Genomic DNA, 23538 nt, shown 5'->3' with positions numbered 1-23538 from the left:
TATTAAAAATTTGGTGGAAGATTTTGCATCTAAATGTCACATGTCACAAATTTTTAAATGTATTTTTTATGCAATATTTTTATTTTTTAATTTTGTCACAACTTTTTAACAACTATTATTTATATCTACTATACTAATAAGAGCCCAAGAGAGTTAGACCTATAATGGGTAGAAAAAATGGCGGTCACAGATTTTAATCAAATGTATGGCTCAGATTGATTAAAAGATTGATCAGATTTAAATTTTACACTAAAATTTCCTAAAATACCCACACACCGTTACTAATTCCGTTAAAATTTTAAGAATTGCCGTTAGTTCACCGTTAACTTACTCATTGATTTCAATAAAAAAAGGTCTTAGGTTCGAACCTCATCCCAATCAAAGTTGGCATAATTAGTACTCTATTTTACTCTTATTAAATTATTATATAAATAATAATTTAGTAGTTACAACGAAAAATAATACATATGCATTTCTTTAATTTAGAATTATGTGTCCACAATGTCTTTATTCAAAAAAAAAAGTATTCATTATCAATAAATTAAATAAGAGAAATAATTTTATTAGTTATATTGTCTTTATTTTTCTTCAATATAAAAATTCTTTATATTCAAATTTATTAATTGATTATATTTGCTACATTATTCTTACAATGTCTTTATTCAGTGAAAAAAAATTATTAATTATCAATAAATTAATTAAAAGAAATATTTTCATTAGTTATATTGTCTTTATTTTTCTCAAATGTAAAAATTTTTACATTCAAATTCATCAATTAATTATATTCACTACATTATCTATTATCTTTTTGGTGCACTATTTTTCTAATTAAATATCAAAGTTATAATACAAAATAATGCTATATATTTATTTACCAAGTATTTTATTAATACCATGAAAACATTAAAAAAAATATAATTAATAAAGCCAACCATATTAACTACTTGAGAGATTTTGTGACAAAGAGAGTATTCAAATCACACAACAAATTGAAGTGAGAACTACCTCGCAATGTCCTTGTTTGACAATCAGCAGTTAGCAGTTAGCGTTAGCGGATTATACTAGCGAATTTGACCAGCGAATTTATTTAATTATTAACATTGGGTAAAAAAAATGACTGCCAAATTATTAAATCAAATGAATGGTTCATATTGTTCAGGTTTTAATTTTTTTCTTTTAAGATTTTATAATTTATCCTTAATTATATGATTATCCATTTAACTTTTCTGTTAATTCACCGTTAGTTTAATTCTAATATTAAAGTCTAATATAGAATTATAACTACACCATTAATCTAATTCTAATATTAAAGCTAAGTCTTAATAGAACTTAACCACAAATCCAAATGTCGGAATCTCCTCAAACAATATTAGTATATATTTAATATTTTATGCCCTAATTTTTATTTGTTTTCCTTTATGTCCCGTATTTGGTTTCAACCATACCTATACAATTATTTTATTGACAATTATAATCAATCTTGACTATATTATCTTGCATTTGTAAACTTAGAATTACCTATTTAACCCGCACGGGCTTAGCTCAATGGTTTAGTGGGTAGTATTTGGGAGAAGAGACCAAGGTTTGAACCTCGGTAGCGGCAGTGCGGGAATTATGTCCAAAGTGGGCAGATTCCTTGTGCGTATCAGCATTTGACCCTGTCTGCTGAACCATTGAGTCACCGTGATTTACAACTTCCTACAATGCTCTGTCGGGTCGGAGTGTGGGGGGCCCTTGGGGTTGGGGACTCAACCTTTGGGAGAAGAATTACCTATTTAAATACGCAAATTCAACCTTCAATTATCTATGCATGAATAATTTCAATATAATCCTGCCTTAATATACTTTAAAGTACTTATTTAAAAAAAAAATGCATTGGGCATTATCCCAATCGCGCAATGCGCGTAAAAAAACTAGTATAGGAATAAGGGTCAAATAAACCACTCAACTACACACCAAAATGCAATTAGACCATTGAATTAAAAAAAAATTGCAATTGAGCCATTGAACAACACAAAAATATACAATTTAGCCCAAAATGACTTGTTACTTGATGTAGCAAGTTACCCATTTTAAAAATAATTGTTTAAAATAATTTTTAATAAATAAATAATTAAAATATAAATTAAAAAAAAAAAAAAAAACAAAACAGGAACGGCCGGCCGGAGATGATTCGTCTCCGGCCGGCTTCGTCTCCATGGCCGGAGACGAACCTCCGTCTCCGGCGATGGAGACAAAGATCTCCACCGAGCACCACCATTGCAACCACCCAGAACAGACAGAGACCACCCCAATACGGCCGGAAAAAACAAGGACCATTGGACAGAAGGCTGGAATCACCCATGGCCGTCTCCAACCTCCAGGCGCCATTTCAGAGCATAAAGGTCCATTAACGGCGGTCAAACAGAAAGGTGCAGCAAACGCCGGACGCAATCGTTTTGCCGGAAAAAGCTCCAACGCCAGAGAAGCAATCAAACAGCACAAGGTCTCCAAAAAGGCATTAACTGAGCAGAATACCACGGGAACAACCATCAAACACCGTCGGGAACGGAGACCACCATGAACTCGAACCAAAGACCCCAAAAAATGACCGAATAAACGTGGACTTCGTCGTTAAGGATGTACTGATGCACCAACGGCCATCAATCACCAGCCACAACTCTGTCCGGACTCCAGGTCTCCATTTCCGAAGAAGAAAGGTCCAAGACGGTAGCTAGAGAGCACAGAGCGACTCTCGCCGGAGAAGTCCCAACCACCGGAAGGGATGACCATCTCCAGTGCTCACCAACGGTGCAAGAGACAAGTAGAAAAATCAAAGGAATACCTGGGATGAAGAAGAGCCATAAATCCGTAGAGGGACCCAACCGGTATGTCTCGCCGGAAAAACGTAACCACACGGAGCATTACTTCCAGTCGCCACCGGGAACCTCACGGAACAGGGACCTCACTCAAAAACCCACCACCGTCCAGAGCACTCCCAACCGGTCACCGTGAAAGATGGAGAGCCAGAGAAGGGAGACGAAGCCGGTAGCAGCAGTTCCTGTTTATTATTATTATTATTATTATTATTATTATTATTATTAATTATTTATTTATTAAAAATTATTTTTAAAATGAGTAACTTGCTACATCAGGTAAACAGGTCATTTTGTGCTAAATTACATATTTTTGTATTGTTCAATGGCTCAATTGCATTTTTTTTTAAATTCAATGGCCTAATTGCATTTTGGTGTGCAATTGAGTGGCTTATTTGACCCTTATTCCTTATATATATATACTAAATACTTGAAAAAGATCTAAATTAAAATATCAAACAGGACCCTGATTTTATTAGATCGGCTCTGGATCTAATCATTGTGATCCAGCATCGACCCAACAAAGGCTGATCGAGAAAGGCAATAATAGCATTATACAATACTCAATAGCCTTATCTTCAAGGTGCATGCTTGCATACATTGAGAGGGAGATTGGTTCACTCATTGGATCCCATCCGCAAATTATACCCTGGACCCGTGTCCACAATGTATTGTGGATACGAGTCCAAAACGACACCGCTTTTAGGAAAAACGCGTTATTTCAGTTAAAAAAAAAATTGAATTTTGTCTCGGTGTTAACGGCGTTATTCATTTGTGTCATTATGAATGTACAATTATGGGATTATGAATGTATAGTTATGGAATTATGAATGTACAATTATGAAATTATGAATGTAAGTTATAAAATTATGAACACAGAGCTCTGACGTTATGAACATATAGTGATAAAATTATGAACATAGAGCTCTAAAATTGTGAACATGGAACTTCGAAAATTATGATTTTACAATTATTGAATTATATGAATGTACAGTTACGGAATTATGAATGTACAGTTATGCAATTATGAATATACAGTTATGAAATTATGAACACAGAGCTCTGACATTATGAACTTACAATACGAACATATAGTGATAAAATTATGAACATAGAGCTCTAAAATTGTGAACATAGAGCTTCGAAAATTATGAAGTTACAGTTATTGAATTATGAATGTACAGTTACGGAATTATGAATGTACAGTTATGGAAGTATGAATGTACAGTTATGGAATTATGAACATAGAGCTCTGACATTATGAACTTACAATTATGAACATATAATAATAAAATTATGAACATATACTCCTATGACGAAGCGGTCTGAAATTTTTATAAAAAAAAGTAAAAGATAACAGTGCCACTAACGTCACTGTTACCCGTGTCCAGCATGCATGCTGGACACGGATCCATTGCATAACGATTGGATCCCATCTCAGTAGGCCCGGGCCTCTATGCGCGGCAAATTATACTGTGGACCGCGGTCCACAATACATTATGGTCCAAGTATCAAATATGCATTGCAATTTCATTTCAACACAACTACAGTATTATTTTAGTATAACTATAATTTCGCTGGACAATATACACTCAAATATGTGAAATTGTTATTCAGTTTCATTTTGTATACACAGCAGTTTCATTTCAACACAATTACAATTTCATTTCAATTCAATTGTAGTTTCATTTGATAATATAATAAAAATAATATGTGAAACAGTGTCAGTTTAGATACACTATAGTGTCTGTCGTTTGGACCATGGTCCACAGTATAATTGCTGTTTGTGCGCCCTAAAAAAAATTTTCTTACATGAGCAAAGATTTGAACTCACAAAATTTAAGTTATTATGGAGTATTCAATATTAAATCTACTTAACCATTACAATCATTCGATATAACAATTCAATTAATAAATACTCCGTATATACTAGAGAACATTGAATTAATTTAGAATTAAACTTCATATAAGAGCCCAAAACTTGAATTGGCACTACCCCAAGGCTAATCTAAGATGTTTCATTATTTATTTATTTATTAATTTTGGAAATATCTTTTTAAAAAAAGTTATATGTTAGACAAAAATTCAAAGTTATCCTTTAAGTACTTTTAATTAACCCATATAATATTTTGAACTAAATAATGCAATACACACACGTTAACTTTATGTATTAAGGACTCTGGTTTTTACTTTGCGAGTCTATAAAATGATTGGAGTGGCCCAGATGAAGTGATAAGAGCAAATTCTGTGCAATCCAAATAGCAGTTCCATGCATTAAATATTGAAAGATTAATGTATTTGGAAGATTGTAAGTTCGAGTCTCAATGAAGACGTTATTGGTTTCAATACTACATTGTAATAAAGCCAGTAGCATTAAGAAAAAAAAAAATATTGAAAGATTAAACTAGAATAGTGAGCTTGATCATCAGTCCACTAAGAAGGAAAAATATAATGGAAGAAATCATGAAGAAATATTCAGCTGTAGGACCCACCAAAAGATGGTAAAAAGAAGCAGTAGGATTTAGACAATGACCAACCGCAAGCCGACTCTAAGCAGTCGGTCGGTCATCCATCCATATCATCAACAATGAATTAGAGGGTAGAGATTCTTCCATGGAAAGGAAATAGTGGTCATGGAGTCTCTTTGTTCGGAGAAAAAGAAGAAGGGAAAATGCTATATGTACTTTCATTGAGTACAAACTCCCGTGTATCAATGAATTCAAGTGAATAAAGAAAAATAATGGCCCACTTGTTATTTAAATCAATCAGATAATGACACTTCAGCAGGGAGTACAAAATGGAGTAGAAAGTGGGAGTACATGTAGTATTACTCTTTTTCTAGTGAGCGAAGAGTATGTGTAAAGAAAGAAATTGTCACTTTTCTCGAGGTAAGTATATACCAAAGTGGTGTGATATTCGGAATGGCTGACTAATGTTACATTGGCCCTGGCCCCAAATTGTTGGATATTTTGGAGCGTGCACCGCAGTGCATAATTGATTATGTACCGAGTTTCAAAACGATGTCGTTTTGTTTAATGAAAAGGAACGACACTCGTTTCGCGTCATTCCGCACCGTTCTGCAAAAAGTAACTCTGTTATTCAGTTTCATTTTATATACACTGCAGTTTCAGTTCAACACAACTACAGTTTCATTTTGATATAACTATAGTTTCATTCGATATTTATACATTCAAATATGTGAAAATGTTATTTAATTTTATTTTATATACACTATAGTTTCATTAAAACACAACTACATGATCATTTCAATATAACTACAACTTCATTGCACAATATACACTCAAATATGTGAAATGTTATTCAGTTTCATTTTATATACACTGCAGTTTCATTTCACCACAACTACAGTATCATTTTGATATAACTGCAGTTTCATTTCATAATATATAAAATAATACGTGAGACAGTGTCGGTTTAGATACACTGTAGTTTCAGTTGGTAATTAACATGCCAAAAAATGCGCGCTCTATTAACAGTAACGGCGCACCATTTCTTTACTTAAAGAAACGGCGCCGTTTTGACCGCGATGCACGTGCACCGCGGTCCACAATATAACGAATGATATTTTGGTGTTGCAAAAGCAAGGATTAAGAAGATAAAAATTAGATAACACTTTCAAACCATGAACTAGGTTTACTTTTTCAAAAGTTTTTTATCATCAATCTTTTATCAAAATATAACAAGATAAACAGCTAAGAACTTTTGAGATACAATGAAAGTGTAACCAATTTAGCTGCTTGACAAATTCAATCGAGAATATAAATACGAGAAAATATATGTCATGTTATAAATATTTTATTAGTGGCCATTAATCTTGAGGCTCTCCATTTCCCATCTACTTAATATATTGTTTATGTTAAGCATATGAAGGGTTGTATGGATTAGTATAAATACATGTGAAGGCTTAATGAAATGGAGATATGATGTTTGTGCTCTTCATCATGTGTTCTTCTTCTCTTCTTATTTCTCTACACTTTATAATCTTATATATATATATATATATATAATCTCCGGGCAATTACCGAACAATCATCACGCGAGAACTGAGCTAATTGATAGGCCAAATCTCAACACGTTATCAGCACGAGTCTCTATTGTAATCTCCGGTGAACGGTACTATTAGTTCATTTTCCTGTGCATTTTGTTATTTTTTGAATCATATGCCATTGTTTATATATAAATATTATGCGTATATATGGCTATGAGTTTGGTTTGGAACCTTCAATTATTGTTTCTATGAAATGAGTGATTATTCTTCTTGTTTGTTAACAACTTTTGAGTGATGAACCCCTCATCAAGACACTGTTAAGAATTTGGGTAAATACATGAATTTGTAAATACATATTATCTTTATTTATTCTCTCAATTCTTGTATATGAGTTAGGCTCTATATGAACCACGAATCCATGATGCTTTGAAATGGTAAACACATGTAATTATATGCCAAATTGTATGTATATGTATATATCCATGTATATTCTATGACTATGGATATCGAATGCATAATCGGTCCTTATTATATGTTTGCATCGGATTGCTGCATGTGTTTGTATTAGAATGCTAAGAAACATATATGCATATTTATGTAAAAGATGTTTCTTCATCCATTGCTTGAACATGTATTCAAAATATTGATTTTTCCCCAAGTTGTCACATTGCTTCCTAAAGTTGCATCAAATGATGATATTGTAGATCATGCCTTTCATTGAAATATGTGAATTTATTGAGCTCGCTCATGTCGATAACAATTTTTTCACTTGAGCTTTGGATATTGAAATATATTTGGCATCTAAGGAATTGAGCCAAACTTTTGTTGCTAAGTCACAGAGCACCGATGCCCTGAAGGCACAAGCTCTCATTTTCATACATCACTACTTGAACCACGATCTTAAAAATGAGTATTTGATTGAAAAGTTTCTATTGCGTTGTGAAAGTCCCTGAAGGACCATTTTGACTAGTAGTCATCTATTGTCCTTCCTCAGGCACAATTTGACTAGCTTAATCATAAGTTTTAAGATTATAAGTCAGTAATTGACTATAATTCAACTCTGCATAAAATAACCTCATCACAATTAAAACTCTGCAAACAAGAAGTTTCAAAAGAAATACTTATTTGAAAATACTTTGTCTACTTTTCATGTGAGTAACCTTGTACTCTAGCAGCAGTACATGGCAACAAGTTACGAGAAACATTCAAAGCTGATTTTAGCACTTCTTGTGGCTAAGAAGCACAACCAGTTGTTGATGAAGAATCATAGTGCATGTCTGGTTGGTTTTGCACTGGTGCCTGAAGCACATAATGTTGCCTAGTCGAGCAACTTTATAAGGGGTTGTGGTCGAGGTTATAGCCGATGTGGTATGAGTTTTGAGTTCAAAATAAGAAGTAAAGTGATCAAGATAATCAAGGAAATGATGACCAAATCCATCGAAGCAAAATTCAAGCCAAAAGCAGATTTGCTATCAATATGGGTGTGAAGGGCATTTGTCCCTACGTACCGGACACCAAAGCATTTGGTCATCAAAGAATGAATCTTAGCTCATCTTGTTGATTCCAGTTTGCCTGAAGCAAATACTGTGATAGGTAGTGATAATGAAATGATGAGGTATTAATGAAGAAATGATTGGTGTCATCATAATGTTTGAGTAATTCATGGATAAAAAGGTCAGCTCATGCCTGAAGCATGAAGCATCCGAGAATTTAGCTCATACTTGAAGCATCCGAGAAGTTAGTTTATGCCTGAAGCACCCGAAAAGTTAATTCATGGCCGCAATAACTGATTGCGTAATCGAGTAGTATATACACTCCAAATGTGTTTTGAGTGCAAAGTTATTTTTTGGATGCAAATTATTATGAGGGCAAAGTGATTTTACTTTGATGCAAATTATTGTATTTAAAATTTATTAGTTTAATATAAAATATAATTTGTGATAAAAGAATAAGATTTGTAACTTGTAAGTGTAATAATATGACTAGAGAAGTTGAAATAAGATTTGTAACTTGTAATTCTACTAAATGATCAAAGTAGTAGAAATAATATTAAAACTTTTTTTTTTTATGAGAATAATATTAAAACTTTTAATTGAAATTTAATTATTGATTTATTACAAATAAAAAATAAATAGAAGAAGAAGAAGAACAGCCACCTGCGAGGACAGGCGGTAGCTGTTTCTCCTTCTTTTTCTTTTGCCGCAAATTAAAGCGGCGCCTGAAAACATGAATAGAAAATGGTACAATCTGGATCTTCTTCCTCAACCTATTCTCTCCCTAATTAAGACACGTGTCCCGGTGTCCCTTTTTATGTTCTTTAATTTAATTTAAATATTTAAATATTTCTCAACAGATAATTATTTTGAAAACTCTACGTAGTATATTATATATATACGCTCTCCACCGTTTTCTCTAATCTCCATAATATAATACTGTGTTGAATGATCTCTGCGCTCTAGCTGTGCTTCCAGAATCCATCCAGCTGAAATTATATTTGATTTTTAGAAGAAACCATAATCCATGCAAAATGAAGTTGAAGGTGGGCGGTGGCGAGTGGGAAGAAGCATGTATGGATTATAATGGACTGAAACGCAGGTTAGAAGAGATGATGAGACGAGGAGCCTCAAAAGGTGTTGATGGGGTGGCGGATATTGAGTGCCAAACGGATGCTGGTAACATAGTTAACTTATCATTTAATTGCAGTTTATTTGATCGTTATTAATTGTTTGATTTTATTAAATTATTAATATGAGTGTTTGGTTAGTGAGTATTTTGTAACAATTTATTGCTTTAAAACGTTACAATTTAAAAAGTTACTTAAAAAAGCTTTTTCAATTAAAATTTTTGTGAAAGATAAATTATATCATTAAAGATCATTTTACATATGTAATCAGTTGTTCGCTAACAGCTAATTTATCAAATATTTTTTTACAATCAACACTATCAACTAGTCGAAACCACTATCCCAATTCGATCATTAATAGTTAATTTACTAAAACATCTTTTTATAATCAGCTAATAACTCGATTAGCTAGTCAAACTCAATAATCCAACACGCTAACAGTTATCAGCTAACAACTATTTGCCAAAAGTCCCTAAGTAGAGTTTTGTTTGGGTGCAGAAACAGAGGATAGTGATATAGTGTTGTTGAAGAAGGTGGATGAAGAGCTGAAGAAAGTTTGCGAATTTTACAAAGAAAAGGTGAATGAAGTGATGGAAGAAGGTGGTGCTCTCCTGAAACAAATGGATGCAATAGTTAATTTGAGAAGCAAGGTGAAGGAGTGCCAAAATGGCCTCTCAAAACCACCAGTTTCTGACTTGACAGACATGATTATGTGTAATGATGATGATGAAGATCAGAAACCCCCACCAGCAGATTCCTCAGAATCAAATGTAAAAGAGATCTTGGAGGAGTTTGAAGCAAAAAATAATTCCAGTTTCAGCAAAGAAGAGCTCAAGCAAGTTGAAAGGTGCTTGGAACTTGGCTTCTTGGATTTCTGTCGCCAGGTTCATCGATTGAAGCAATACAGGTAGCTTCTAAGTTCTATGTTCTATTCAATTCATTTCTGCTAACTATATTATATTCTCAATTCATGAATTGTTACCAGTTTTGTGAACCTGTCAGCATTTTCAAAGATCCTCAACAAATATGATCAGGTGAGTCAGTTATTCTTATATCAAGTAAGCCAAAAGTTACAGCTAGTAGCGAAGGCACACCTTTATTTTCCTGTACCATCACACATTTTAGAGAAGCTAAGTGCTGGACTTGGCTTTTTAAGTCGTTTATTGGCCTTAGCCCAACAACCAACCAGTCACTGAGACTTGGCCTTTACAATCTCCGCCCAACAATTTTCCTTCCCAGCACCAACCAGTTTTAAATGTTAATGTTATTGCTTGATGATACTACTCCTAAGATCAAGCTCTTACCACTACGTCAATACTATTTATTTCTTCTTTATAGCACCACACATTTTCGAGACTTTGGGTGCTGGACTTGGTCTTTTCAAAGAAACTATTTACCGATCTCCGCCCAACAATCCACTAGCAACCTGATGTTAGACTTGGCCTTTACCGGCCTCCGCCCAATAGTGATCATATCTGTTGAGTAGATTACATATCTGTTGCATCACATCACTGCAGATTGCATCAACAACTACAACACAACCATTCATGACAAAGGTGGAAAACTCTTACTTGGCAAATTCTGATGAGGTTTGTTTTCCATAACATTAACTCACTCTATAATAAACTACCTTGAATTGGTGGTTTGGCATATATATATTTTCACAAATTAAATCGATATAATTGGCTTCGTTTATCATATCTGTATCTGTCACAGATCACTGATCTCCTTAACAAGGTGGAGCATAAACTTGCTAAACACTTTCCGTATTCTAAGAGCAAAGAAGGCAAGAGGTTATTGAGGCCTGAAAAGAAAAGAGACAAACACAGCATAACATTTCTTTCTGGTACCTATACTATACATTATAAATTTAGACTTGTTTTGATTCTGTTAAGAGTCCTACATCTATAAAATAAGATAAAACATATGAGTTTATAAGGCCATGGGTTAAACTAACTAATTAGTTGGATTCAATCTTTTAGGGTAATTTGCCAATCTTTGTTTATAATATAACAGGACGAGTTCAACAGTGTAGTGTATGTGTGACTTTATTTATGTGGTATTTTCAGGACTTCTCCTCGGTTGCTCCATTGCCCTGTTTGTTGCTGTGGTGTTGCTTGTACAAACAAGAAAGTTGCTTGATAAAGAGAGTGCCAAAATTTACATGGATAACATATTTCCTCTTTATAGGTGAATGAAATTTTGGGATGGAATTGAATTGAATCAGCTCTTTATGGGAATTGGACCATCCAGACTTTGCTTACAACACTGTACTGAAGATATGTAATTTGAAATTTTTTTGTGCAGTTTATATGCATTTATCATCTTGCATATGCTAGTTCATGCTGCAGACATATACTTTTGGCGGCGCTACAGAATCAACTATCCATTCTTGTTCAATTTGAAGCAGGGAACAGAGTTAGGGTACCGCGAGATTTTCGTTATAAGTAGTGCTCTTGCAGTATTGGTCCTTTCTACTTTCCTGGTGCAATTGCACATTAGAATGGACTCCAAGGTCCAAGAAAACGAGTCTCGCATTGAACTGGTTCCTCTGGTGCTACTGATTGTAAGATGATTCGAAGTCCATTTCATTTATCATCTTATATTTTAAGTGTAAAGTGATAAGTTTTTGCTCAAAGCCAATCCTCAGACATGTTTAATTTGTTCTTCAGGTTGTTTTTATCATCATTTTCTGCCCTTTCAACATCTTTTACCGTTCAACTCGTTTCTTCATTATCGGGTGTTTCTTTCGCTGTCTTTGTGCTCCCTTCTTCAAGGTAATCCCAATCATAATTCAATATAAAAAATTGTGTTTAGCCCAGCCCAACCCCTCGGCTGACATAATCTCGATCTATATGCAGGTTACACTCCCGGATTCTTTCTTGGGAGATCAGCTTACCAGCCAGGTTTGCTATTTTATTTAGGCCTTATTCGGTAACGTAGTTAGCTTATCAGCCAGTTTTGACTTGGTTAAACAGTTCATATTAGTGTTTAGTTAATCAATTTTTTGTAACAGCTTATTGCTCTAAAACGTTAAAATTCAAAAAGCTACTCAATACAGCTTTTTCGATCAGTATTTTGATAAAATAAATAATACCCTTAAAGCTCATTTCGCATTTAATCAGCTATCAACTAACAGCTTATTTACCAAACATCTTTATACAACTAGCTAATGCTATCAGCTAATCAAACCCGCTGACAGCTATTTGCCAAACACCCTTAGACTGACAGTAAAAAATTTCTGTCTGTTACTTCTTTAATTACTGAATACAATGATTACAAAAATCAATTAGAGACAAGTTTATACATCTAGTCACATGTAAATAAATAACATGAAGTTGCCCTTTTGTATTTTTGTTAGTTAATGTATGTTTGATATGATATCAGGTACAAACCATTAGAAATTTGCAGCATTATGTTTGCTTCTATGGTTGGAGAAGTGCCACTCAGAAACAAACCAAATGCCAAAGCATCAATGCCTACATTGCATTCTTTTACATTCTCCCCATCATACCATATTGGCTTCGCTTTCTCCAGGTTTTAATTTGCTCTAGTGTCCCTTCTCTTTATATTCGATTCGCCTCTCTCTCTCTCTCTATATATATATACATATATACATATTTGAAAGGTGAGGGTTTGATTGGAATGAGTACGTGTAGAGCATTCGGCGAATGATTGAACAGAAAAAGGCGATGCATGGATTCACTGCAGCGAGGTTCATTATAACAGTAATGGCAGTTGTTTTTCAGACAATGTGTAGATTGAAGAAGGGGAAGATTTGGAAAGTTTTAGGTTTGGTCAGCACAGTTGTTACAGTTATAGTGAATACATATTCGGATATAGTACTTGACTGGGGTCTTCTTCGGTGGAAATCAAAGAACAAGCTCCTGAGAGACAAGCTTTTGGTACCACATAAAACTCCATACTTCATAGCCATTGTAAGGCTTCACTTCACTTCCCTTCACTTCCTGCAAATTTAAGCATTATATATTGCACCAATTAATTACCCTTTAAGTTGGAGTTTTGTGAATGGATTATGGGTTGGCGGAGGCCAGTAAAGGTCAAGTCTAATATTCGGTGGCTGAAGATTGTTGCAATCGTTATGCTGTGGAACCGTGTCTGCCTTGTAAGGTGGACATGGTTTTATGTTCATAATTACTGAATTATATATTCATAATTATAAAGCTATATATTCATAATTTTTGAACTTCATATTCATAATTATTGAACTCTATATTTACAATTACTGAACTCTATGTCATAATTACTGAATTATATATTTATAATTTTTGAACTGCACATTCACGAATCTTTATATTCATAATTGCAAACTTATATGTTCATATTATGTTCATAAATCTATATTCATAATTGTAGAACTATATGTTCATAATTTTTGAACTATATATTTATAATTATGAAGAATTTTGGAACTGTGTTCACCGTAAGGTAGACACTGTTCCACGGCATAATTTGCAATTGTTGGACGAAGGTCGGTAAAGAACTAATCTAGCACCAGTATTTTGTGGTAGTATAAAGAAATAAAATTACACATTCGTTGTTAACTATAGATTTTGGCTTGAGTGGTAAGCGCTTGATTTTAACATTATGTGACGGTGTGGCTGCAGGTTCTGGTTGTCATTTTGAGGGTTGCGTGGCTACAGCAGGTATTCGACTTCGATATGCGGCCGATGCGCAGGCAAATTACGCCTTTCATGATCACAGTCTTGGAGATTCTTCGTCGAGGGATTTGGAACTTCTTCTGGTAACATTTTGAATATATAATATGTAAATTATAAATGTATGTGTAAGTGGTAATGAAATAATGTTGTGCATATATATATATTATCAGGTTGGAGAATGAGCAGGTGAACAATGTTGGGAAGTATCGAGCATTCAAGTCTGTTCCTCCTCTTCCATTAAGATACTGCAATAAAGATGATAACGATAAAGATGGGCAGAAAGGTGACTAGGCAGTTACGTTATATATAGTGTCTTATTATACTTCTTTCTTCCCAATGTCTTATTATACTCAACCACTAATGATTTGTATTCTGGAATAATAATAACCTCTATTCACAATCTTCAAATCTATATATATCTATACGACTATACATATATAGAATCGCACTCGCATGCGAATGTTTTGTCCAGGCTTGAAATAGGAACGAATTTTGTTTGTTCACGCGTCCAGATCTGATGGATGAGAAACACTGATTTTTTTAAAAAAATGCGGTGGCATTTTCGTAAATAATTTAACATCAAAGTGCAAGTAAAATGTATTATAAGTGCATGTAAGATGTATCATAGGTGTAAGTAAAAATTTGAGCATCGATATAAAGTGCACCTATAGTTATAAGTAGTTGCACATATAGTTATAAGTAGTTGTACTTTGGTTTATGAATGTTTGCGGGTGGTTTTCAAGGGTATTACTATCTCTGAACTCAGATCAATGAATATTAACCAGGCAAATTACATGCACTTATAAGTAAAAGTAGGTGCAATTATAGTTATAAGTAGTTGCACTTATAGTTATAAATAGTTGCATTTATAGTATGAGTAGGTGCACCCAGGTGCAAAAATGTTTGCGGGAAGTGAATGTTAACAAGGCAAAATTACATGCACTTATAGGTGAAAGTAGGTACACTTGTAAGTGATTTTACTTGCATTTCGATGTTTAATTATTTACGAAAATACCGCCACGTATTTTTAATCTATTAGATCTGGACACGTATCACGCGCGAATTCGTTCACATATTCCCTCATGGGCACTTATTCATACCTGAATGCGTCCATATATATATATATATATATATATATATATATATATATATATATATATATATATATGGGTACCATAAATTGGGTATATAGGTCTAAAAAATTGAATTGGAAAATGATGGTTTTATAGCGACCAGGTCTACCATAAATTGGGTATATAGGTACAAAACGACTTTATTACCCGGGACGCTAGGCTTAAAATAGTAAATACAAAGCCTAAGCCGAAATACAAAGATCACGGCCCTAAGAATGCGTTATAGCTAACTATGCTACTGATAGCAGAATCGAATGCAGGTGGCTGGTTGAGAGTATAGACCAGAGATCACCAGACCAAGGTGCCTGTAGTGTTCCGATGATGATATATTGAAGGGAGAGGGAAAATTGCCTTATATAGTGTGAAGGGCCTTCTGGATTGCTAACAAGTGTACGGTATCAACTTGTCTTCCGTATCTATCATCCACGTGTCCCATACATGCCTCATGTCTTCACCCACGTCTCTACATTCTCTAATATACATAAACCCTCTTAGGGTGCACAGAAAAAAAAAATGGCCCGTATTATTTTTGTAAACAAATATGTATATATTTGGGGTGTAGACCATGGTCCACACAGTGCTGTATGGACCATAACAAAAAGTACATTTTTAATATATTAAATGTATATTATTTTTGTACTGAATGTATATTATACAATATAATGTACACTTATTACACAAATAATGTTCATCCCCTGTATACAATGTACATTATTTTTATATTGAATGTACATTATTTTACAGTATACAAAATATGGTCCACACAATAATGATTGAGATATTTGAGCCTATTAAGTTTTTTGGGCCTATGGTTTTCCAATTGTATATGTATTTGTTCTTTAGGCTATGGGCTAGCCATTGGGTTTTTCATGAATTGGAAATTTATTATTTTAACTAGTATTTTTTATGCGCGATGTGTAAAAAATATGTGCCTAATATTAGTTCTTTATATTAAAAGATTAAATTTATTTAGATTTTGGATATTTAAATTATTGTATATGATAATAATAATAATAATAATAATAATAATAATAATAATAATAATAATAATATAAAATATTTTTATAAATTTGATATTTATATTTTAAAAAATAACTAAAATATATGTAAATCCATTATATAATGTGTATATATTATTATTGAAGAAGATAAGAAAATATATGGTGGACAGGGACGGAGCCAGGAATTCTGTTGAGGGGGGACGAAATAGGGACAGATTTAGAAATTTTTTTCAGTAAAGACGAAACATTAAAATAAAAAAGATATTTAAAAAAAATAAATAAATTACATAAGAAATATAGGTGTAAATATTATGGGATATAGGCGAAAAATAAAACACATCAAAATTTTATAAAAAGTATTCATAACAAAATATGAAACATAACTAATTTGATAAAATAATTTGAATATATATATATATATATATATATATATATATATATATATATATATATATATATATATATATATATATATATATATATATATATAAATAAATAAATAAAGGCTTGGCCCCGTCCCGTTTGGAGAATGACCCCTTATGGCACGGCTTAGTCAGTTATTCTCGCAGTTCAGATAAGATTCGGACGGCCACTTCTCTGAAAGCATGGTTCTTGCCTCCCTCCCCCCTTTGAGCTCGTCCATTCGTTAGGTGATCCCTTGCTCTGACGTTCGACTGTTTTCTCGTCGTTTAGGCCCGTGAGTGAGATTTTTGCTCATTGCAGTCACATCCGGGGTTCTTCGCACCTAGATAGTACCAGAACCCTTGTGCCCCGGCCCTTGATCAGATAAAGCTGCCCGCCCTATGACCCACAACTAAAAATGAGCCTTGCGACGAGACGCGGACATTACCCATGCTGCGTATGTGTATGTATGTGTGTATATATATATATATATATATATATATATATATATATATATATATATATATATATATATATATATATATATATATATATATATATATATGTATGTATGTATGTATTTATCAAATATTAAAAAAACTATTAAAACGTGACTGTGTTAAAGCCATAGGGAAGGAGCCAACAAAAACTGTAAAACTATTTTAACAACTATAGGATTCAAACCCCTAACCTTTATTATTATAACCAAATGCATGCTCTACCAACTAATCTAATTCATTTCTTATTAATAATTAACAGTTTTTATATACTAATACTTAAAAATGTACTATATATACATATATACATACAAAAATTATATATGGGGAGGGGGAGGGGGGGGGGGGGGGGGACAGTTGACCCCCCTGCTCCCCTTTGGCTCCGTCTATGATGGTGGATGCATGTGCATGCTAACAATAATGGAAAAAATACATCCTCCTAAATGCTCTGTCGAGCCGGGGTGTGGGGGCCCTTAGGGTTGGGGTTCAGCCTTGGAAGAATAATGGAAAAGATAATAGAAGTTATAACGGTAGGGGTATGTTTGTCCAAAATATTATAAAGTACAACTTTTATAGCATAATGTATAAAAAAAAAAAAACTTAACAGAAAAAACGGACATATATAAATGAAGAGTATAACCTTCATTCACACTTATTATGTTTTTAGATTAGAAATTACTATTCAAATTATTATTTGAATTTAAATTTTATTATTTTGAGTGCTCATATTAAAAATTATTGCTATTATGATTGTGCAATTTATTTGTATATTATGAGCTTATAAGTTTAAGTAAGTTCGATAGGCATAATATATTGTTTTAAGGGAAAATGACACTTTTATCCTCTGTGTTGTTTATGTAACCACTTTATCCCCTTTAATTGTTTTTGAGGTGGCTATTTTCCTCCTTCTCCGTTAAGTAAGTGTTAGGACAGTTAAACATGAGGGTAAAAATGACATTTCACTTATTATTATTATTATTATTATTATTATTATTATTATTATTATTATTATTATTATTATTATTATTATTATTATTATTATTATTATTATTATTATTATTAAAGGACGACCCCACCCAACGCCCTAATATATTGCAGTACTCCACGTCTAAAATGCACAGTTATATTGCAAACCAAATTCATTACTAATAATAATAATAATAATAATAATAATAATAATAATAATTATTATTATTATTATTATTATTACTAGTATTTGCACCCGTGCGATGCACGGTCATAAATCTAAGAAGTAAAATGTAAGTACTTAAAATTAAAAGTAATAGGATGAACTGCGAGTTTTATTAAACATTATTGAAAACTTCTTTATATACGACATTTGTAGTCGTATTTTTTGATTGTACATTATCGTCACAAATCAAAATTTTTAACCCGCTAGGATTACTAACCCTTGACACCGCTACATACATTTGTCCGTGATTAAACACCGGCCTCTTCAAAAATAATCCGACGTTTGACAATGTTTGTCCCTAGCTTTTGTTTATTGTCATGGCATATGACAACATTAGCGGAAATTGTTTTCTTTGAAACTTAAAAGGCAATCTTGGATCTGACGGTGTTAAGGACATCCTTGGTATTAATACCTTTGTACCAGCACTTGTTCCGGTCAATATTTGAGCTTCTAAAACATGAGTAGCCAACTTTGAAATTCGATGGTATAGATAACTGTTAACATTGAAAAATGGGTGTTAAAATAGAATATAAACAACGTTAATAGCAATAAAAAAGCTTACACAAATAATAGAAAAAGCATAACGAAATAGTTAAGTACCTCCAATGACGGGTCCAAACAACTTGTTCTTCCTGCATTCAGAAATTAAAGCATCCAACTTCAACTTGAATAATCTACATATTATGTCAGGCCGGTCTTCTGGCTTTAAATTCCGATCAATCAAGAAGCGTTTCACCTCAAGCCACTTTGGATTGCATGTGAATGTGATAAAGAGATCCGGGTATCCAACCCATCTACATATAGCCATAGCGTCCTGGTAATTCTGTATCATGTATCTAGCACCACCCGTAAAACTTGAAGGCAATATTATTCTCTTTCCTTGAGTGCGAGGATCCACTTCACCGCGTGTTAAATGCATCATTCAAGCAATTATATGTTTCGCACCTCAAACTTTTTTGGTGTGTCCTTATATATATCAACCTTCCTGACTCCACCATTGTATACGCATCCACCAAAAATTGTTGGAAAAGCCTTTTTGCATACAGTAATGTAGAAGCCTGCGATAATCTTGACTGGATGAGGTATGAAAAATATTCCCTCGGACTAATCCTTTGACAACCACCTGAACTGTTTCCTTTTAATGTGGAGAATTGGATGTCTTCCCTATAACCGTCCTCACCGTAAGGAAACAACAACGGGTATTGCATTGGTAAGTAAGCTGGGTTTAGTTCACTAATTCGTTGTAATAGGCCGCTCTTCGTTTCCACAACGATGTCACGCTCACCAATATTTGCATCCATATCGCCAACAATTAATGCAGCAACTTCAGAAACTTGAGGCAAATTGTAAGTTCTCGCATCCTTTGATCTCTTACCAAGCAATTTTATCTTTACCTCAGCCAAAGGATTTTTTTCTATTTCTGAACGGGCCATTCTGAAGGACTTTACCAAAACATTATTTGCATCCAACGCTTGTTGAATATCCTTGACAATTTCTTCATGGATGTCATTTAGATCACCGTTTGGCCTATTAATATAACATGAAACGTTTGAATAAGTTCAATTACAAAGGCAGCTTATTTAATATGCGATATTATATTAAACAATAACCTATCCAACTATAGACATACCTTACGGAATTGAGACGATTCATCAATTCATTATTAGTATCATATATATACAACTGCGCAAAATGTGGTCTTTTCCCGTCCACAGGCAAAAGACTACCAATGTAGTGGAAGTTTTGTCCATGTATCCGAAAAATTGGTGGACCACCGTTTTTGTTCACATCTCTATCTATCTTACCACCCATTGATGTAAAACAGAACATATTATTGTACGTTCTTATGTTGTTCAAGAAATGCTTGCTTTTTTCACCAACTCCAAAGAAAAGGTCATATATCGGCGGCGGGGGCAATTGTGTTGTTGGCAATTGAATTTTACCATTGTTGCAACACATTGTATATCTGGGTGTACCGTGAATCACTGTTTTGTTTATCCTTTCCTCGTGCCAAAAAATCGCCTCGCAATGTTGACATGTGTTATTGGCATCACCAAAATCATTGTATTCCACTAAGTAGAAAAATACTAAATCAATTATTTAAATTAATTAAATAAGACTTAAAATTTTTTTATTTAAATAAAATTAAATTTGAGACATACCTTTGTTTGCATCTGACGGTTGTAATACAGTAGTCAGATTTTCTTCTTCTTCAACATTTTGATTGAACCCTGTATATAAAATTTAGAATTTGTCAAAGATGATTTCCCTGATTCTTTAAAATAAAGAACAAAAATCGCAATTAACTTAAAAAAATTACCATTCGCTGTAACGTTTAGGTTTGTTGATGCTGCTGGAATATTGGAGACTTCTTCGAACGCCATAAATAAATCTCTATTAAGCACATTTGTTGCGTTTGGGTCTGCACTAAACTGCGTGTTTTGGATGATTTTTCCGTTCGTATTGACTTACAAAAAAAAACATTATTAAAATAATTTTCAAAGAATCGAAGTGCGTGAAACATTCTAAGAACCAAAGTAATAACCTTACCATTTGATATTTCTGAAAGCGGTCGTCTTGTGGTTGTGGATTGGCATAATTGGCCTTGTACCGTTAAATTGCATAAAAGACGAAGGTATAAATGAAAAAAGTTTATATAAAAGAATTGATAGATTGTAAAACATAATTGAATGTACCATTAGTTATGCCGCTACTTCCAGTATTGAAAACAGGGCTGTTGACTCCTAGCACGAATTTTCTGCATTTATTGTTAGTTTTTGTATATTCCATATTATGTGCGCTTAGGTGTATACTCACATGTTCTTGTTTTCCACATTGAAAATAAAATAAACATTAGCAAAAAAATTATACATACATGAATTTAAAAGAATAATACCATATATATTAAAATTTAAATTGTTTTGATTTACCATTCGTGACCGAAGTGTTTGGTGTGATAGTTCTATTAGAAGTGAACATTGGTGTTCCTTCCGTGTATGAGTGCGTCTGATTCTCTTTTCCGACAACATCACTATTTTTTTCAACCGTTCTACTATGTACATTTTCTGCAACATATTAGAAAATGGGTTAGATAGTAATTCTTTGTGTTTAGTAAATAATTACCTAAGTAGATGCAAAGTAATATCTATCAATAGTAATCCAGAACAATAAGCGAAAAAAATTGTTATTCCCTACGTATAATAATATGTACAAAATAAACACATGTCAAAATATATACTTAGTCCATTTATACCATAACAAAATATATACTTAGCCCATTATAATAAACACATAATATATACTTAGCCCATTTATACCCTAACCAAAACCTATTAAATAATGAGCCCACATACCCTACCCAAACCCGCCCGTAATACCCATACCCGGATCCTAAAACCCAAACCCAACCCATTGTAGGCTTTGACTACCCGGACACCTCATTCGGACAGTGTAGAACCTCTGTCAATCCCTTAGCTCTCTCTCTCTCTCTAACACTCACTCCGATCGCGTAGAATCTCTCCGATCTTAGCGATGGCCATCTATTCTTTAGGTTTCAAACTCAATTTCGAGCACAATTTCATTCTGACCGAGCTCTCTCTCTCTCTCGATGTAGAACTACTTGTTGTTCGTCTATACACACAGCTCACCCTACAATCTTCCCTTTTTCTAACCAGAAAAAACAAATCTGAGATCGGTTTAGGGAATTAGGTCTGATCTACTGTTAAAGTTACATTTCTGGTGTTTTAGAGTAAGAGGTTATAGATGAGTGTTTCTAATATCTGTGGATTCAACACGGTGTCGAGAAACCTAATATCAAGGTAAAATTTCAAACTCTTTTATCTTTATATATATATATATATATATATATATATATATATATATATATATATATATATATATATATATATATATATATATATATATATATATATATATGTATGTATGTATCTGTGTACATCAACAATTTGAATTGTACTTAGTGTATAGATTTCTTATAATTTAGATCGTTATAGATGTATACATACCTTAGCAGTTAGGGTTTTACATAAATTTTCATCGTTGCCTTAATTTCAGGTAAATTGTCGACAACAGCACTAAGTTTACAGTGTAAGAATGGCGTAAAGAGGTAAAACTTGTAGAAACAGTGTACATACAACAACATTTGGCAAAGGTAATGCTTAAATAATAAGATCTTAATGTGCGTATGTTACTTGGAGTGTTAATTGGCTGCTTCCTTTTGCTACCTATAATTGTAGAACTGAGTATTTTCCGCATGATTACTGAGTGCAATTTTTGTTTATTGTAAAACATTAACTGTCAATAGGGGAACTGTCTGAGTGTGTTTAGATTTAGGTTTTATATCAGGTCTAGTTAATAACTTGTCTTGTTTGTCTAAAAAAGGGTGTTTTGTGTGCAAAATGAATTAGCAGTAATAATTTAAATGACTCTTGAGTTTCTCTTGGGAAGAGCATAAAATGATCTGTTTTGATGTAATTGATATTTTGAGATTGCTGACATATTAGCTTTGTAGTTTATCATACTATGGACTTTATCAGGTCATTTTTGCTTAAATGTATTTAGTACTTTAACATTAAATTTGTGGTTTTTCTGAGCAGTTAATTTGATAGGCAAATGATGATATTTAAAATCTGATGCCAAAATGATGGATAATTCCTTATTACTACAGCATTACATTAGATCCCATTATTTTAACTAAATTTCTTTTTATTAGACCATGTTTCAATCTGATGCCAAAAATATGCTTCCTCCATGGATTTGCAATTAATCACATAGTTCAGTTCTTTGACCTTGTATGTGTGTTATTACTAAGCAGTTAATTTTATTGCCAAATGATGATGTTATAAATGTGATGGCAAAATGATGTAAAATTTCTGATTCGTAGATCAATAAATTTATGTGGATTGTTTTGCTTTAGGGAATTTAGTCCGTCATTGATATTTTAATGACTTTGAATTCCTTTAAATGAGTTCATTACTTGTACATTGTATCTGTGGTATTAGTAAGAAGTTCAATTTGTAGGCAAATGATGATATTAAAAATCTGATGCAAAAATGATGTTTCATTTATGTTTCTTAGATCAAGAATTCAAGGGTGAATTGTTTTGCTTTAGGGAATTAATTCCA

At 33.0% G+C, this 23538-nt stretch overlaps 1 protein-coding gene across 1 annotated transcript; it reads left to right on the top strand.

Moving 5' to 3' along the window:
* Window positions 1–9274: 9274 nt before the first annotated feature.
* On the top strand, window positions 9275–14546 carry LOC109190947 (phosphate transporter PHO1 homolog 10-like). The gene is made up of 13 exons (XM_019341544.1): window positions 9275–9536; window positions 9986–10394; window positions 10473–10521; window positions 11005–11076; window positions 11204–11333; window positions 11557–11677; window positions 11795–12053; window positions 12160–12264; window positions 12349–12393; window positions 12875–13024; window positions 13147–13425; window positions 14116–14252; window positions 14340–14546. The coding sequence occupies exons 1-13, from the start codon at window positions 9392–9394 to the stop codon at window positions 14458–14460; spliced, it is 2022 nt and encodes a 673-aa protein (XP_019197089.1). The 5' UTR covers window positions 9275–9391; the 3' UTR covers window positions 14461–14546.
* The last annotated feature ends 8992 nt before the right edge of the window (window positions 14547–23538 follow it).

Source organism: Ipomoea nil, unplaced genomic scaffold (genome assembly GCF_001879475.1).
Source record: "Ipomoea nil cultivar Tokyo-kokei standard unplaced genomic scaffold, Asagao_1.1 scaffold1596, whole genome shotgun sequence".
Classification (NCBI taxonomy): Eukaryota; Viridiplantae; Streptophyta; class Magnoliopsida; order Solanales; family Convolvulaceae; genus Ipomoea; species Ipomoea nil.
This window is presented reverse-complemented; position numbering and strand designations above follow the sequence as displayed.

Bases quoted from the DNA above. Each gene is read 5' to 3' on its own strand.
- LOC109190947 (XM_019341544.1), top strand. From the start codon at position 9,392: ATGAAGTTGAAGGTGGGCGGTGGCGAGTGGGAAGAAGCATGTATGGAT. The intron at 10,395-10,472 runs GTAGCTTCTAAG...AATTGTTACCAG, and splicing joins CATCGATTGAAGCAATACAG to TTTTGTGAACCTGTCAGCAT. The intron at 11,077-11,203 runs GTTTGTTTTCCA...TATCTGTCACAG, and splicing joins ACTTGGCAAATTCTGATGAG to ATCACTGATCTCCTTAACAA.